This window comes from Babylonia areolata, chromosome 21 (assembly GCF_041734735.1).
Source record: "Babylonia areolata isolate BAREFJ2019XMU chromosome 21, ASM4173473v1, whole genome shotgun sequence".
NCBI lineage: Eukaryota > Metazoa > Mollusca > Gastropoda > Neogastropoda > Buccinidae > Babylonia > Babylonia areolata.
This window is the reverse complement of record NC_134896.1, coordinates 41,879,472-41,897,924: the sequence shown is the minus strand read 5'-3', so window position 1 is coordinate 41,897,924 and position 18,453 is coordinate 41,879,472. Positions and strand designations below refer to the sequence as shown.

At 40.0% G+C, this 18,453-nt stretch overlaps 1 protein-coding gene across 3 annotated transcripts in view; it reads left to right on the top strand.

Moving 5' to 3' along the window:
* LOC143296525 (thioredoxin domain-containing protein 16-like) overlaps positions 1 to 18,453 on the top strand; it is a 390,867-nt gene that overhangs the window by 347,402 nt on the left and 25,012 nt on the right. For 2 of the 3 annotated variants that reach the window (XM_076608527.1, XM_076608526.1), the window contains 9 exons: positions 1,556 to 1,839; positions 4,346 to 4,429; positions 5,292 to 5,371; positions 7,850 to 7,924; positions 11,043 to 11,164; positions 12,533 to 12,623; positions 13,244 to 13,406; positions 16,741 to 16,907; positions 18,212 to 18,263. In XM_076608527.1, coding sequence (XP_076464642.1) covers positions 1,606 to 1,839; positions 4,346 to 4,429; positions 5,292 to 5,371; positions 7,850 to 7,924; positions 11,043 to 11,164; positions 12,533 to 12,623; positions 13,244 to 13,406; positions 16,741 to 16,907; positions 18,212 to 18,263 — 1,068 coding nt within the window. In that variant the 5' untranslated portion in view covers positions 1,556 to 1,605. Of the gene's footprint in view, positions 1 to 187; positions 488 to 1,555; positions 1,840 to 4,345; positions 4,430 to 5,291; positions 5,372 to 7,849; positions 7,925 to 11,042; positions 11,165 to 12,532; positions 12,624 to 13,243; positions 13,407 to 16,740; positions 16,908 to 18,211; positions 18,264 to 18,453 lie in introns of those variants that run through there. The other variant, XM_076608528.1, reaches the window with a different exon arrangement.

Below are 18,453 nucleotides of genomic sequence, written 5' to 3'. Positions count from 1 at the left end.
AATAATAATTATGATTTTAAAAAAGTAAGTAATTGAACGATGTATTTCAAACAATACAAAATGTAAGGGTTTTATTTTGGAATACTATATCGGAGCATTTGGGAAAATGTTTGTGATCGGTTTTAGATGGATTGGGAAGTTTATAATGATTTCGGCAGAATTCGGGAAAAAAATAGTAGAGCGGTGTTGTGCCCGTCTGCTACGAAAATTCTCACTGCAGAAGTAAACATTTCCAGACATGCTTTCTCTCCAAATATTAGCATTATGAGAAGTGGCATGAGTACACAAGGTAGACAGTGGTGCATCTGTACAATTTTAAATTATGTAACAACCAAGACTATTAGGTCTTGCTGGTCCATATGCTTACAAACAGTAATCGATGTTAATTGATGATCAAAACATCAGTCGGAGCCTTGACAAGGAAGGAAAACGTCTGCACGATCACTCTCCATTGTGTATCGCATTGGTCACTGATACTTACAGAACGGTACAACCAGGTTTTCTCTGTCTTCTTCTTTTGTTTTTTTAAATCACGTTTTTCTGATAAGCAATAAATTAAATCACGTTTTTCGGATAAGCAATATGTCTTCATTTTGTGAAGAAGTAGGATACAAGATGCTTTGAATCCAATGCCCCATATGGCGTACATGTATGTATTTTCATTTGCATTCAAATTCCTGTCATGTTTACGGTAGGACATCAAAGAGCTGCATTCTTGAATCATAACTAGTATGCATTTGTACATTTTAGGATCACCATCGAAAGTTTCGAAGGAAATTAAACTTGATGCAATTTTGTATGAGAAAATTATCCATTCAACAGTTCTTTTCATTTTTCATTTTCAATCTGCACGGATTCAATATAAATTATTTACCAATATCGACACTTGTTGTTGTTGTTGTAATTATGCAAGTCTGTTAAACCACCCTGTCATTCACCTTCATTAACTGAAGGTAGAACTATACATAGTTTAGTTATTCGTCAAATGACAAATCATAATGCGTATACATGGTGTTGGAGGTATTCGTAAACTTGGATTCAAATCATTTACATTGATAAAAATTGTAAAATAGTTTTTATATGGTTTTGTTTTTGTGTTGTAGAGGGTTTTTTTGTTTGTTTGTTTGTTTGTTTAGTTTTGTTTTTTGGTTGTTTTTTTCCTGCCTCAAATTGGTATTTGTGGTTGACTAGGCTATGAAATAATCAGAAACAACATGAATTGAATTGTCATCTGCACATGGTTGACATTACCCGTTATGTCATCCTGTAAAGGAATACAATACCAACTTGTGTTTTTATTTTTCTTTGCCAGAACAACTTGCATTGGTGGATGTACTGTAATCTCAAATTGTTTATCAGTCGCTGTACAATGATCTTGAAGGCAAAAAGCATGGTCTGTTGCATTTGAAATTACGATCATCTTAAATGTGCTTACAGTTACACAGACAGACAGACAACACACACACACACACACACACACACACACACACACACAAACAGTTGATATAGTTATTGTGGTTCAAATATTACTATTGTTTCATTGTTCCACTTTCAGAATCTGATTGCCACCGCCAGCCCATCAAACTGTTGATCAGATCCACCACCATGGTATCCTCTGTGCTGTATCTGTGCTGTGGAGTGCTGCTGGTGTTCCCATGTCTGGCACACATGAAGCCAGACATGGAGACTGAGAAGACGGATGCTGCACCAGACTCTGGCTTCAAGTCTGAGGGCACCACACTGACTTTTGTTCCAAAGTACAGCAAATTGCTTGGCCCTGAAGAGCTGAAAAAACTCAAAGATTCACCATCAGCTGGGACTGTTTACTTTTACAAAGCGGTAAGACTATGAATAATGTAATGGGGAAATTATTTTTGTATGAGTTAATAGTAATACACAGTATTATCTCCCTTTTTTATTATTTTTTTTCTTGATATTAATTTTATGCATCTTAAAACATTAACCTCTTATCACCACTAAATACAGGGAAGACCAGCTTGGACAGCAGTAACTTGAGTAAGCCATTAGAACTATAAGACTGCAATTTTTTTTTTAATATAAGCTACTGTTTCTTCTAGGAAAAGCCTATGAAACTTCTTTGTTTGATTTTTACATATGATCATATGAAACATTAACTCAGTCAAACCAAATTCTTTATTTACAAGGATAATAGATAAACAAAAAATATGCTTTTTAGCATCCAGCTCTCTTCCTCAACAGGAAGCAAGACTAAATGTTATAAGATTATTAATTTTGCACCTGTATCATTTTGGATAATCACCTGTGAAATTATCTATGGTACATCAATAACTGTTTTCAGTAATCATCTTTTCTTGAATTATCTGTGGTACATCATTGTATCTTCTTCTTCTTTTTTATCATCTCTTCCTCCTCCTCCTTCTATAACTTTGTGAAGAGTCACTGGGGCACTGCACAGAAGAATTGTTCAAACGAATCCTCCAGGTCTGTCAGTTTTGTGTTAAAACATGAGTCTCTGCAAATGGTTTTCCTGTCCTCTCTGCAAATGGTTTTCCTGTCCACTCTGCAATGTTGTCAGTCCATAGCTTTTTTGGTCTTCCCCACCATCTCCCTCCCTCAACAAGGAACCTTGGAGGGTTGTTTTAGCAAGACCACTGGATCATGTTACGTGTATTTGTATTTGTATTTCTTTTTATCACAACAGATTTCTCTGTGTGAAATTCAGACTGCTCTCCCCAGGGAGAGCGCGTCGCTACACTACAGCGCCACCCTTTTTTTGTTTTTGTTTTTTTGTCCTGCGTGCAGTTTTATTTGTTTTTCCTATCAAAGTGGATTTTTCTACAGAATTTTGCCAGGAACAACCCTTTTGTTGCCTTGGGTTCTTTTATGTGCGCTAGACGCATGCTGCACACGGGACCTCGGTTTATCGTCTCATTCGAATGATTAGCGTCCAGACCACCACTCAAGGAGGGGGAGAAAATATCGGCGGCTGAGCCGTGATTCAAACCAGTGCGCTCAGATTCTCTCGCTTCCTAGGCGGACGCGTTACCTCTAGGCCATCACTCCACTCCAGCATGTGACCACACCAGCATAGTTTATTTTTCTTAACTGATGTCAGCAGATCAGCGTATTGTCCAGTGAGTTGCTTGATGGTTTAGGTTCACTTGTCCATTGGTGATGTGATCAGTGTATCTGGTGTTTAGCAATCTTGCAATAAAACCTCATTTTCATGGTTTGAATTATTCTTTCCAAATCTGCTTTGAGGGTCCATGTCTCACATGCATACAGGAAGTTGGAATATAACGGTGCATGTAGGGTTCTGATCTTTTTTTTCATGGAGATGATGCTGTCCTTCAATACAGGTTTCAGTCCGGACAGTGGTGATGTTATCCATATCTGGTGTTTTAGATAATCACCTCTTATGAAATAATAATATCGTTATTGTATATCCATACTGTTTTGGATAGTCACAAGTCATGATTTAAAAAAAAAATAATACATTACTACTGTTTCTGATAATGACTTGTTTGAAATTATTAATGGTACATCCATGTGTATTATTTTGGATAATCATGTTATGAAATTATTAATTGTACATTCATACTGTTTTGGATCAATGTTGTGAAATAATTTATGTGATTCTATTTTGGATAATGAATTGTTACAAAATCATAAATGATGCATCAACAATATCGTTAAAGATCCTTTGTATGAAATTATTATTGATACATCAATAATGTATTGGATCATCAGCTGATTCATCAATAACACATTGAGAAATCAGTGATATTGAAATATGTTGAAGATATATCAATGATCAACTTATCTTAGGATAAGATAATCGGCCCAGAGACTGTTAATAGGACATTACTAGCTCTGCCAGATGATGATTTACCAGCTCTATCAACTGATGTACCAGCTCTGTCAGATGATTACCACTTCTAATGGTTTATAAGCTGTCATATTATATACACAAGATATGACAGATGGTATACCAGCTCTGTCACATTATTTACCAGTTCTCTCAGATGATACACCAGCTTTGTCAAATGATATACCAGCTCTGTCAGATGATATACCAGCTCTGTCAAATGATATACCAGCTCTGTCAGATGATATACCAGCTCTTTCAAATGATGTACCAGCTCTGTCAGATGATATACCAGCTCTTTAAAATGATGACACTAGGTCTGTCAGATGATATACCTGCTCTGTCAGAACCTGCTCTGTCAGGTTATTTATCAGCTTTGTCAGGCTAACTTTCTTTGGTAATTGAGTTAATTGATTTATTGCTGCAACACTCATTTGACAGTATATGCTGACCACTGTAACACAATTCTAACAGATGATATGTATGTACAAACAGAAAAATGAATGGATCAACCATTTCTTGAAAGATTACGACAAGTCAGCAGAGTTTTTGTCTGCCTATGGTCTGACTCTGGGACTGGTATGTATGCATTCTTTTGTTTTCAGTAAAGATTCACACACACACACACACACACACACACACACACACACACACACACACACACACACACACACACACACACACACACACATGCATGCACTCAAACATTTGTGAGCACATTTGCAAAAAGGCACAGAGTGGTGACTGTGTGATTGAGTGTGTGTGATTGTCTATGTGTGTGTGTGTGTATGTGTGTGTGTGTGTGTGATTGCATGTATGCATGTGTGTGTGTGTGTGTGTGTGTGTGTGTGTGTGTGTGTGTGTGAAGATTGTATGCTGTTGAGTTACACATCTCAATCACAACAGATTTCTGTGTGTGGAATTAGGGCTGATCTCCACATGGAAAGCTTACTTCATTTATCTGGTTCCACCAGTTGTTTTTTGTTGTTGTTTTTTTGTTTGTTTGTTGTTGTTGTTTTTTTGGGGGGTGTTGTTGTTTTTTGGGGGGTTGTTTTTTTTTTTTCCTGTTTGTATGCAGTTTATTTCCTTATTGGAACATTTTCACAGAATTCTGTCAGCAGCAGCCCACTTGTTGCAATGAAATCTTTTACATGCACAAATTGCTTGTTGCACCTGGGACCTGGGTTTATCATCTCATTTGGAAGACTAGCACCCAGACCACCAAGGTCTTGCAAAGGGGAAGTCAAAATCTTGATTCTTGTGGGAATCAAACCTAGGACTTTCACTAGCTGGCCAAGCACTCTTCCAGATGGCTGTTGATCTGTTAGACTGAAAATAATTTCTGCCATTGCCAGCCTGTCCAATATGCTGATATGTGGAGGACAGAACTGTGCAGGGAAAAAAAAAAAAAAAGAAATGTGTTTTTTACAATTTTGCACAGGTGGACTGTAGCGGGGATGTGGTACGGGATTTGGATGAAGACTGCGCTGATGCAATTGAAGATCTTGTATACATATACAGGTAATTCCATTAATACATATATATAGAGAGAATTTTTTTTATATAGGTTAAATAATTTTCTTGCAGTCTTATCAATATTTTTTCCTGTGTTGATTTTCCTGTGTTCAAGGATCACCCTTCCCCACGGCTTACTCCTCTTTTCACCTTTCCCAGTTACTAAATAGTAGTATTCAGCTGTCAGGCAATGCCTTTCTTTGTCTTTCTTTCCTTGACTTCTCATGTCTTTCTCAATGTGCCTTTTTTATTTAGTTTTATGCACTCCATGCTGAGACAGATACAAACACACTGTCACACACACACACACACACACACACACACACACACACACACACACACTCATCACGCACACACTTACACTAGCTGTATGAACACTACAGTTGCACAAATGCACACACATACACTCACACACACACACACACACAGACACACACAAACACATACACACAAACACACATGCACACACACACACACACACACACACACACACACACACACACACACACACCAAATGTTTAAAACTGACCATACAATTTGCTGCATGCTAAATAAATATATGTTTGAAATGAAACATTGTTTCTAAATGACTTTTAAGCAATTTTATTACAGATTAGCTACTATAATTCATTAATTAACTGATTGATTCACTGATCAGTTGGCTGATTACTTGACTGGTTGATTCATTGTTCAATTTATTGATTATATATATATATATAATGCAGGGTTGAAATTTAGTGGGTGCACAGGTGCAAATGCTATGAAAAGTTGGCTTGGGCATGCACATTTTCTGTCGAGAGTGCACAGTTGGCACTCAAAAATTGATAGAGATGAAAGAAAATTAATTAAAAGACGCACCAAGAAAACAAGCTCAAACGCAGTTGATCGAAATGTGAAGTGTTGTCTGCTGCGGCTCACTTCGCGGAGCAGCATCTTGCGTGTGTGCGATCAGATGTTGACGAATGATGTTTCCCATCTTTGATGTTAAAAGAAAGGCTCCCAAAACAGAGACGACAGCTCATGATGACAATAAGAATAAACAGCAGGAGTACGAATTAAAGCGCCAGCGAGTGTACAATGAAGCCTGGCAGAAAGACTTTCCTTGGCACACCGTGGAAACAAAGGAAGATGGCACCCAAGTGCTCATGTGTGTATCGTGTTGGAAGGGGACCAAACAGAGGGGAGGTGGGATTGGAAAAGCAAAAAATGAACCTGTTGATGACGGGCGCAATAGCCGAGTGGTTAAAGCGTTGGACTGTCAATCTGAGGGTCCCGGGTTCGAATCACGGTGACGGCGCCTGGTGGGTAAAGAGTGGAGATTTTTTACAATCTCCAAGGTCAACATATGTGCAGACCTGCTAGTGCCTGAACCCCCTTCGTGTGTATGTGCAAGCAGAAGATCAAATACGCACGTTAAAGATCCTGTAATCCATGTCAGTGTTCGGTGGGTTATGGAAACAAGAACATACCCAGCATGCACACCCCTGAAAACGGAGTATGGCTTCCTACATGGTGGGGTAAAAACAGTCATACACGTAAAAGCCCACTCGTGTGCATACGAGTGAACGCAGAAGAAGAAGAACTTGTTGATGGATCAGAAGTGATGGAAAGGTTCACACTCCCAATCTCAAGTTATCAACAGGCCCATGGGGTTCAGGTGTGTGGAGTGATGGCCTAGAGGTAACACGTCCACCTGGGAACCCAGAGAGTCTGAGCGCGTTGGTTCAAATCACAGCTTAGCCGCTGATATTTTCTCCCCCTCCACTAGACCCTGAGTGGTGGTCTGGACACTAGTCATTCGGATGAGACGATAAACCGAGGTCCCATGTGCAGCATGCACTTAGCACACGTAAAAGAACCGACAGCAACAAAAGGGTTGTTCCTGGCAAAAATCTGTAGAAAAATCCACTTCGATAGGAAAAAACAAATAAAACTGCACGCAGGGAAAAAAAAAAAAAAAAAGGGTGGCGCTGTAGTATAGCGGCACGCTCTCCCTGGGGAGAGCAGCCCGAATTTCACACAGAGAAATCTGTTGTGATAAAAAGAAATACAAATACAAATTTTGAATGTGGTTTTCCAGACATCAACACAAATGCAAATTATAACTCATTCAAAGATTTTATTTCATTTTATTATGCTGGCACCCAAAACCACAATTGGACACTGAAATGTTTTGTCCAGAGTGCCCGACTGGCACTCAAAAAAAAAAAAGAAGTTAAATTCAAACCCTGTGATGATATTGAATACCTGACTAAGCAGGAGTGTTTGTGTATGTTTGGCTTGTGCATTGGACATATGAGCCAAGCAAAAACCTACAAGAACTGACTACTTGCAGACAGTTCAGTCATTGTTTACAGTAGTAGACCACCATTATACCACATGTTTTCGTTTTTGTATATGCCTCTCCTATATCTGTCAGATCCCTTCTTTTTTTCTTTTTCTGTTTTTTTTTTCTTCTGATTTTGTTGTTGTTGTTGGTTGCAGATTTGGGGAAAAGCTTCTGGATCTGGAATTGGCAGTGATGTTTGATGTGGATTCCATCATGGCGAATGTGTTGATGTGAGGCTCGCATTGTGTGGATACTGTTTCAGTTGTTCTCAGTTTGTATATATATATATAGATATAGATATAGATATATTATGTGTGTAGGGATGGGGGGGACCTGGATGCATTTTAGAATGCACTGAATTGTGTGTGCAGAGATTTACACCAGTGTGTTCTTCTCATGAATTGTAGGGTGTTCTGATCTTTCTAGATGTAGATATAAACAGCATATTAAAAATGTGGTGAAAATATAAAGGCTGTACTGTTTGTTAAAAATTGTGTGCAGATTAGTGGTAATAATTGAACGGGTAGTGTTTTGATGTGTGACACGCTGAAACATGGGTGTACCGGTTAGCTCAGACAGATGAGTTGATTTACCTATACAACTGTAGTTTGTGTTGAATTGTGTGTGCAAATTATTGCTAACACTTTACATGCTTTCTTGATACAAATAGTGTAGAGTGTTCCGAAGTCTGTGTGTGTAGGTGATCATAAATAGATAGAAGTGTGTTGCTGTTATACCATGTAATAGGTGAGGTGTGTTCTTATTACACAGTGTCGCATGTATTGAATTGAGTTTGCATGTTTAAGCTAAGAAAAAAGATGTGGTTGTCTTATACAATGCAGCATGTGCTGAATTGGTGGGAGAGCTTTTAGTTATTCAGCTGTACAAAACTGGGGTCCAGTTCATGGGGAACACCTGACTAAACATGTTATCCATGTCATGGGGAACGCCAATACTAAACATGTTATCCATGTCATGGGGAACACCAATACTAAACATGTTATCCATGTCATGGGGAACACCTGGACTAAACATGTTATCCATGTCATGGGGAACACCTGACTAAACATGTTATCCATGTCATGGGGAACACCTGTACTAAACATGTTATCCATGTCATGGGGAACACCTGGACTATAAACATGTTATCCAATTCATGGGGAACGCCTGACTAAACATGTTATCCATGTCATGGGGAACGCCTGACTAAACATGTTATCCATGTCATGGGGAACACCTGACTAAACATGTTATCCATGTCATGGGGAACACCTGGACTAAACATGTTATCCATGTCATGGGGAACACCTGGACTAAACATGTTATCCAATTCATGGGGAACACCTGACTAAACATGTTATCCAATTCATGGGGAACACCTGACTAAACATGTTATCCAATTCATGGGGAACACCTAGACTAAACATGTTATCCATGTCATGGGGAACACCTGACTAAACATGTTATCCATGTCATGGGGAACACCTGGACTAAACATGTTATCCAATTCATGGGGAACACCTGACTAAACATGTTATCCATGTCATGGGGAACACCTGACTAAACATGTTATCCAGTTCATGGGAAACACCTGACTAAACATGTTATCCTTGTCATGGGGAACAACTGACTAAACATGTTATCCTTGTCATGGGGAACACCTGACTAAACATGTTATCCATGTCATGGGGAACACCTGGACTAAACATGTTATCCATGTCATGGGGAACACCTGACTAAACATGTTATCCATGTCATGGGGAACACCTGACTAAACATGTTATCCATGTCATGGGGAACACCTGGACTAAACATGTTATCCATGTCATGGGGAACACCTGACTAAACATGTTATCCAGTTCATGGGAAACACCTGACTAAACATGTTATCCATGTCATGGGGAACACCTGACTAAACATGTTATCCATGTCATGGGGAACACCTGACTAAACATGTTATCCATGTCATGGGGAACACGTGGACTAAACATGTTATCCAAGTCAATCTATCATGAAAAAGAAAGGAATTTATGGTGGGTGACTTTCATCACGTCTTAGACTAAACACAGACTAACGCAGATGAAATATAGTCAAGCCATTTCGCTAGACTTCACTTTGTACAATCAGACTTTGTGAAAGAAAAACAGTGGCATTTATTTTTGTTCAGTGTTTTAATTGATGAGAAAGAATATTTTGTGACAGCATGCACCCACGGGAGACAGGTTATTCTAGAACTGACACAATCAGTTAGAAGTGAACTTGAGAATGTGCAGGACAGGCAAGGTGCATTGTTCCCTGAATTACATGTACTGCTGACATTACAATAGTTTGTCATCGAGTGCATGCCCCATGATTGCACATGTAAGTCCTGTAAGACGAAAGGACCCAACGCCCAACCCAGATCTGACATTCCCATGCCGTCACTGTGGCAGAGTAAGCCTCTCTTGGATAGGCCTCAGGAGTCACCAGCGTGCCTGCACCTGATGTGGCTCCACAACCCTTCCATAGATGGTCATCTGTGAAGTCCAGCCCCACAGGCATACCACACGAATGTATATGTAAGTGATGCCCTCCTGACACAACTAGAGCAGTGGGTCTTCATGCCAACACAGCGTCAGGCCAAACAACCCAAGCACAAATTTCACTCTGAGAAATATTCAGGATGCACACAGGCAAGCTTATCTGGGAAAACCCCTTTATTAATTAAATAAGAACAAATGCATTGTCTTGAACTGGTTGTGGGATGTGCAGACATTTGTTTTCAGACCTTCCCACCCGGCCCATGAATACTGACTTTGATGCAGCGAAAGTCAGGAACGTTCTGCTTTAAAACTGATGTAAGAAAATCAGTCCCCGTGAATGGACCCCTGGAACTCACTGCCTTTTTTTTTTTTTTTTTTTTCAACGGGCGCAATAGCCGAGTGGTTAAAGCATTGGACTGTCAATCTGAGGGTCCCGGGTTCAAATCACGGTGACAGTGCCTGGTGGGTGAAGGGTGGAGATTTTTACGATCTCCCAGGTCAACATATGTGCAGACCTGCTAGTGCCTGAACCCCCTTCGTGCAGTATATGCAAGCAGAAGATCAAATACGCACGTTAAAGATCCTGTAATCCATGTCAGCGTTTGGTGGGTTATGGAAACAAGAACATACCCAGCATGCACACCCCTGAAAACGGAGTATGGCTGCCTGCATGCCGGGGTAAAAACGGTCATACACGTAAGAGCCCACTCGTGTGCATACAAGTGAACGTGGGAGTTGCAGCCCACGAACGCAGAAGAAGAAGAGAACTGCCTTTATCAGTTCATCACAGTCCCTTACTCACATCCTTTAACACACATGTGTGCAGACTGGCCCTGTTGGACCAGGTGCCCATAGTGCAGACCAAAGATGGCCGACAAGAACTGGAGAATGCACAGGAAGGACAGAAGAACATCGTGTTTGCCTACAACAACGCTATCGGAAGTTACGGTCTGGGCCAAAGTTTCATTTTTCTACTCTATCGATTATGATAAATGATGATAATGACAATGATACTACTACTACCACTACTGCTGCTGCTACTGCCACTCTAATGACTACAATTTATTATGGTGATAACAGTTATAATGATGATAATAGTAATGATGATGATGACCATGATGATGATAATGAGAATAATAATGACAGGACATTTTGAACTGCTTAAACCTATGGCTCTTAGCCCCTTTTTTATATATAAATATCGGATGGTCTAAACATATAGACATACGATATATGAAAACATGAAAGAATCATCCTTAAATAAACATGTCTATGGTGCAGCGTAAAACAGCAGTATAGAGGGCACCAAAGCTGCTGCAGTCCAGGTCATCACCCCCAAACATCCAAGAAAAGAAGAAAAAAAACCAATTCATTCATCCTAGGTGGTTATATGGTGACAAACTCATAGTTCTTTTGCAAAATGTGTGCCTGGTTTGTTTGGTGGTGGTTGTTATTGTTTGTTTTGTGTGTGTGTGTGTGTGTGTGTGTTGAGTTGTTTTGGGTTGGGTTGGGTTGTGGGTTGCGTTGGGTCGGGTTGGGTGTGTGTGTGTGTGTGTGTGTGTGTGTGTGTGTGTGTGTGTGTTGACAATTGCTTCCTGCACTGGTTTTTGTTGCGGCAATGACAGAAAATCCACTTTTCTCTCAAAGCTGTGGCTGCTGGCTGATTTTCACAGACAATGCATGATCTGTGTGATCAGTTTGATTGCTTCTATGCTTTGAGCACCTTTCGGATTAGCAGTTACTCATTCATAAGTTGAAAGATTGTTTACTTGTAGATCATCACTTTCATTCAGCAGAATCATGGTCTCTGAGGGTCTCTGAGTGGTGCATGACTAAAAATGATATCTATGACACAATCCTCATGCTTGAGACGCCCTTAGGCATTGAATTATACAGCCAGAATTGCTCTACAAGCATGGAAAAATGAAAGATATTTGCAACAAACTCCAGGCTGGGGACCATTAAGCACTGAATTATATGGAATTGCTTATTATTGTCTTCATTATAAAGTGTGTGTGTGTGTAAGTGTGTGTGTGTGTTTATGTGTGTGTGTGTTTTGTGTGTGTGTGTGTGTGTGTGTGTGAGAAAACCTTTTCCTCATACTATGTAACAACATGTTTAGATTGAAAAGCAAGTTTTGGAATAATTCTAAGTGATGTCCATAGAAGAAAAGTGTTCTTCACAATTTGTATGTGCAGGTTTAGGTTTTGCTGTGATTTGTCTGTGGAAATGATTTGATCTCAGTCGTTGCTTTACTGAGAGCATGTGTGTGTGCGTGTGTGTGTGTGTGTGTGTGTGTGGCATATGTGGTTACAGAAAACAGAGTGTTTATGGAGATAGCCTATGCCTACCAAGACCGGTACAAGTTTGTCCTGTCTTCAGAACGCTCCTCCACCGAAGGCCTGCAGTGAGTGGTTCTCTATTTCATTCCTTGGTACATTTTTTATTTTACTGTCTAGAGTCTAGGCAATTTAAGTTTTACTTCATTTAGATATATCTGATCAACACAACCAACTGGTACATTTTTTATTTTACTGTCTAGAGTCTAGGTAATTTAAGTTGTAATTTATTTAGACATATCTAATCAACACATCAATTGGTACATTTTTTTATTTTACTGTCTACAGTCTAGGTAATTTAAGTTTTAATTCATTTAGACATATCTAATCAGCACAATCAATTGGTACTTTTTTTTTTTTTTTTTTTTTACTGTCTAGAGTCTGGATAATGTAAGTTTTAATTCATTTAGACATATCTAATCAGCACAATCGGTAGATTCAGATGACTTTTTTTTCTTTCTTTTTTTGAGACATTAAAAAACAACAACAATGGATACATACACATGTTTCATCAATAGAGACACAGGTCTGTTGACAAACACCTTGAGTTGCATGGTATGGGGTTCGTACTGTCAGCAACAATACGATATTTTCTAGATTCTAGAAGACATGTTTAAAAAAAACCAGAATTTATTGAGACATTCTAATCAACACAACCAACTGATGCATGCGCACGTTTCCCTACCAGGGACGCAGACCTGCTGACCGACAAGACGGCTGGCATGATCTGGGTGCTGTACTGCCAGGAGTTCTACGACACCACCTCCGGCTGTCGCAGCGTCAACTACCGGGGACGTCTGAACCTGATGGACCTGGCTGCCTTTTTCAAACAGCTGGAGTGGCCCAGAGTGGTAGGAAACATGTTGACACTTTGTGGAGTGGCCCAGAGTGGTAGGAAACATATTGACCAGCAGCATAATCCAACGCGCTTAGTCAGGCCTTGGGTGCATGCATATATATTCATGTACCTATTTCTTCGACAGAATTTTTGCCAGAGGATAACTGTCTCATTGCCATGGGTTCTTTGCCAGTGCACCAAGTGTGTGCAGCTCACAGGACCTCAGTTTATCGTCTCATTCGAAAGACTAGACATTCAGTTTGATTTTCCAGTCACTTCGGAGAAAGGGCGAGAGCAGGATTCGAACACACACCCTCATGAACTCTGTATTGGCAGATGAGTGTCATAACCATTCTGCCACCTTCCTTCCTAAAGTGGTTGGAAACATTTCAGCACTTTGTGGAGTGGCCCAGAGTGCTAATGCTAATGATAATGATAATAATGATGATGATGATAATAATGATAATAATTAGTATTTATATTGTGCTGAATCTTGTGCAGAGACAAATCAAAGCACTTTCATACCAGTCATTCACACGCATGCATAACTCTAAACTTGAGAAACTGAAGACAAAGAAGAGGTAGGAAATGTGTTAATACTTCTGATGTGGCCCAGAGTGGCAGGAAACATGTCAACACTTTGGGGAGTAGCCCAGAGTGGCAGGAAACATGTCAACACTTTGGGGAGTAGCCCTGAGTGGCAGGAAACATGTCAACACTTTGGGGAGTAGCCCTGAGTGGTAGGAAACTTGTTAACACTTTGTTCCCAGAGTACTTATTTATCTGCAGCCTACCTGGTTGCTTCCTTTGGATCAAGTACAGATATTTCCATACTGCAGTGAGCACATTCATTTTCGTTTTCTCAATCAGTTGTACAATCATTATGTGTTTTTAGCTTATTGGCGTTAGTCTCTATGTTGTTCACTTCTGTTTTCAAAGGAGTTGAGTGCTTTTGAAGACATTGATTGCGTTTTGTGTATGACATATGGCTTCAACAGTGCACTCAGCTGTTGTAGGGCTGGTCCACAGAAACTGCAGTGCAGCTGCACTGATAGGGTACAAAGTGTTAAACAGACATTAACCCCTAGGCTGCCTATATGACGAGATAACTCGTCATGGCAAGCATGTACGCTTCGCTGCCACAATGACGAGATAACTCGTCATCGAAATATTCGGACTTTTCCCTGCTTTGCGTTCAGTTCGTTGACAAAAATGCTGGTAGCTTTAGCTTGGTTAACCTTTCTGGATTCTATTCATAGCTAGAAACCCCATCTGCGTCATGAGGCAGTCCTTTATTTGAATGTTTTGGTTGGGTTACTGTCCCAGTGTTTGCCTGGCTCCTCTCCTCGCTCGCTCAACAAAATGTCGGACTGACACCGTGCTCAAGATATGCGATCGTAGCGAACTAAATCAACCAAGATTGCTTTCTTTTGCTGATGCTCAGAAAGAATTGAAGCGTAAACTCAAAGAAGATAGTGATGAACATTTATAGGACGATTCGATAGAAAATAAAGGGAGCAATCAAGAGAGTGGCCAAGATACGACTATCAGTGAGTGATGCCGGCTGTGCAGACCTTAGCAGACGACACAAACTAACCGAATTATTAGCAGGACAGTGTGAGCGAGTTTCTTGGCACTCAGCCAACGCGGTCGGATGAGAACTGGAAAAAGTGACCGTGTGAGAGGGGTGAAGAGGAGGGGGGTGGAGACTGAGGGGGCGTGGCCTCTCATCCACATTATCACTTGGAGAAGTCACAATTCATTGTATATCTATCTCTTTTTTTTTCTCTTTTTTTTTGTGGTTGTTCTAGTATGATTTTGTGTATGCAGATATCCATTTGTCCAGAAATATTATATTTTAGTGCAAATTACCTGATTAATGTTAGTAATGAACAAGTTGAAAATGTGACAAAAAACAAAACACTGATTTCAAAACAACAGCATGTCACTAAAATATATATAAAATGGGAACACATCATGTGTTTTGTGTTCTTTATTCATTTACCTTTCAGAAAATATATACTTTTATGGGTCTTTCTCAAATAACAAAGAGCACAGAATTTTTTGAAAATTTATACCCGTTTTTTGTGGAAAAAACCCTGGCAAATAGATTTCACTTAAATCTTATTTTCCTGGCAGCGAAAGGGTTAAGTAGGGTTTGTCACTGTGACACATTTAAGATGGACTTGGAGTAGTGTCTGTGATAGTGATGCAACTGTGACAGTCTTGTGTACAGAGATTTGTTCGTTAGAAACCAGGACATTCTTTTCTTCAGGGTTTTTGATAGAAATGCAGCTCCAATAGTCTTTTAGGTTAGAAAATAATAGTTGGCAGTACCGTACTCTGTGGTACAGTACAGTATTGTGCAGTTCATTGTAATTCTGTAGGACAGAAGTGTATATAATGCAAGACAGTGTAGTGCAAGAGAGAAGGCAAGTACAGTGCAGTGAAGTTCGGCTCAGCACAATATGAGTGCAGTACAAATACTGTTCAGTACAACACAATGTGATGCAAGACAGTACAGAGTGGTACAAGTATTGTACATTGCAACACTTATATTATGCATTGCAACACTGGCACAAAACAGTGCAACAAAATGATTCAGTACAAAACAGTATGATACAAGGTAATAACGGCAACAACACAGTACAGTACCATGGCTTCTGAATAAACTGCAGTGGTTAATAACAGCAACGAAACATTCTGTTCTATACTGTTTTAACAAACAGCAACAAAACATTGTGTTCTATACTGTTTTAACAAACAGCAGGGAAACATTCTGTTCTATACTGTTTTAACAAACAGCAACAAAACATTGTGTTCTATACTGTTTTAACAAACAGCAGGGAAACATTCTGTTCTATACTGTTTTAACAAACAGCAACAAAACATTCTGTTCTATACTGTTTTAACAAACAGCAACAAAACATTGTGTTCTATACTGTTTTAACAAACAGCAGGGAAACATTCTGTTCTATACTGTTTTAACAAACAGCAACAAAACATTCTGTTCTATACTGTTTTAACAAACAGCAACAAAACATTGTGTTCTATACTGTTTTAACAAACAGCAACAAAACATTCTGTTCTATACTGTTTTAACAAACAGCAACAAAACATTGTGTTCTATACTGTTTTAACAAACAGCAGGGAAACATTCTGTTCTATACTGTTTTAACAAACAGCAACAAAACATTCTGTTCTATACTGTTTTAACAAACAGCAACAGCAACAAAATGATGCAGTTCCACACCTTTTAAATAAACTGCAGTGGTTAATAACAGCAAGAAAGCATTCTGTTCCATACCTTTTCTGCTAACTTCAGTTGCTGCGCTCCATCGGTGCAGGTGTACAAGACTGAGGCCAGCGGGGCGATCCACCCCTGTGAACTGAATGAGGACCTGGGCTGCGTGGTCCTCCAGCACTCTTCGGCCACCAAGGAGCGGGCTGAAGAGCTGATCAGTTCCCTACAGTTTGATTTGCATGGCATGATCGGCTTCATCGTGCAGCAGATGTGAGTGTCACCGGTCGCTTGTACAGGGTTCATTGATAGTTAAGGACCACAGTGCCACTGGTCGCTTGTACAGGGTTCATTAATAGTTAAGGACCACAGTGCCACTGGTCGCTTGTACAGGGTTCATTAATAGTTGAGGACCACAGTGCCACCGGTCGCTTGTAAAGGGTTCGTTATTAGTTGAGGACTACAGTGGCACTGGTCACTTGTACAGGGTTCATTAATAGTTAAGGACCACAGTGCCACTGGTCGCTTGTACAGGGTTCATTAATAGTTGAGGACCACAGTGCCACCGGTCGCTTGTACAGGGTTCATTATTAGTTGAGGACTATAGTGGCACTGGTCACTTGTACAGGGTTCATTATTAGTTAAGGACCACAGTGCCACTGGTCGCTTGTACAGGGTTCATTATTAGTTGAGGACCACAGTGCCACTGGTCACTTGTACAGGGTTCATTATTAGTGGAGGACTACAGTGGCACTGGTCGCTTGTACAGAGTTCACTAATAGATAAGAACCACAGTGCCACCGGTCGCTTGTACAGGGTTCATTAATAGTTAAGGACAACAGTGCCACTGGTCGCATGTACAGGGTTCATTATTTGTTGAGGACTACAGTGGCACTGGTCGCTTGTACAGGGTTCATTATTTGTTGAGGACTACAGTGGCACTGGTCACTTGTACAGGGTTCATTATTAGTTGAGGACTACAGTGGCACTGGTCGCTTGTACAGGGTTCGCAAATGGTTGAGAACCACTTCATGAAAGCAGTTACATTTTTCATAAAATTTTGAAAATTTTTGAGAGATGATTTACATTATGCAGGCTGCATGTGGTCAGTCACTGGCCTCACACCTAAAACAGAAACAGTTGTTTAACTCTGTCTGGGTGAATGAGCGCTGTAGTATCCCTGTAGCAAGGAACAGTTTCAGACGAAGGAACGTTACAGCGTTTTTTTCACTGACCGGAAATGTTTCGCATGTTGCTTGTCCGGAATAATACAGAGATAACTGTAGCGTCGTCAGCATGTCCAAGATTGAATGAGAAGTTTGGTTGAGTGATCCCTTGTGTAGTAAATAGATGAGGGCTGTTTCACTGCATTTGTGTGAACAACGGTGTCTCAAGCAAGCTGTTGTCAGAATGTTGCAACTGAAAGGAGACAATCACTTCAAGGTTGTTTCCTTTCAGGGTCAAGTACTGATGGTTCTCTGTAAGCAAACTGGGTCTAAGCGAAATGTACTAGAAGCAGTTAAACAGAAGGAAGCAGCATTTTCTTTTTTGATAAATGATTGGCTTAATTTCCACAGCAATGAAGGTTCTGGCGAGACGGATCCGCAGATCATCCTACAGAAACCTGGGGTATGTCAACATGTGATGTCAAGCTATCAGTCGTTGTTATGACGATAATGATATTGCTAATTAGAGTAATGATGATGAATCATCCTGATAAAATGATAGTGTGATAGTGATAATGATAGTTATGATGATGATTTAAGAAGAGAAAAAGCACACACGCATAAATTGCACGTACCACATAATGCTTTGAACA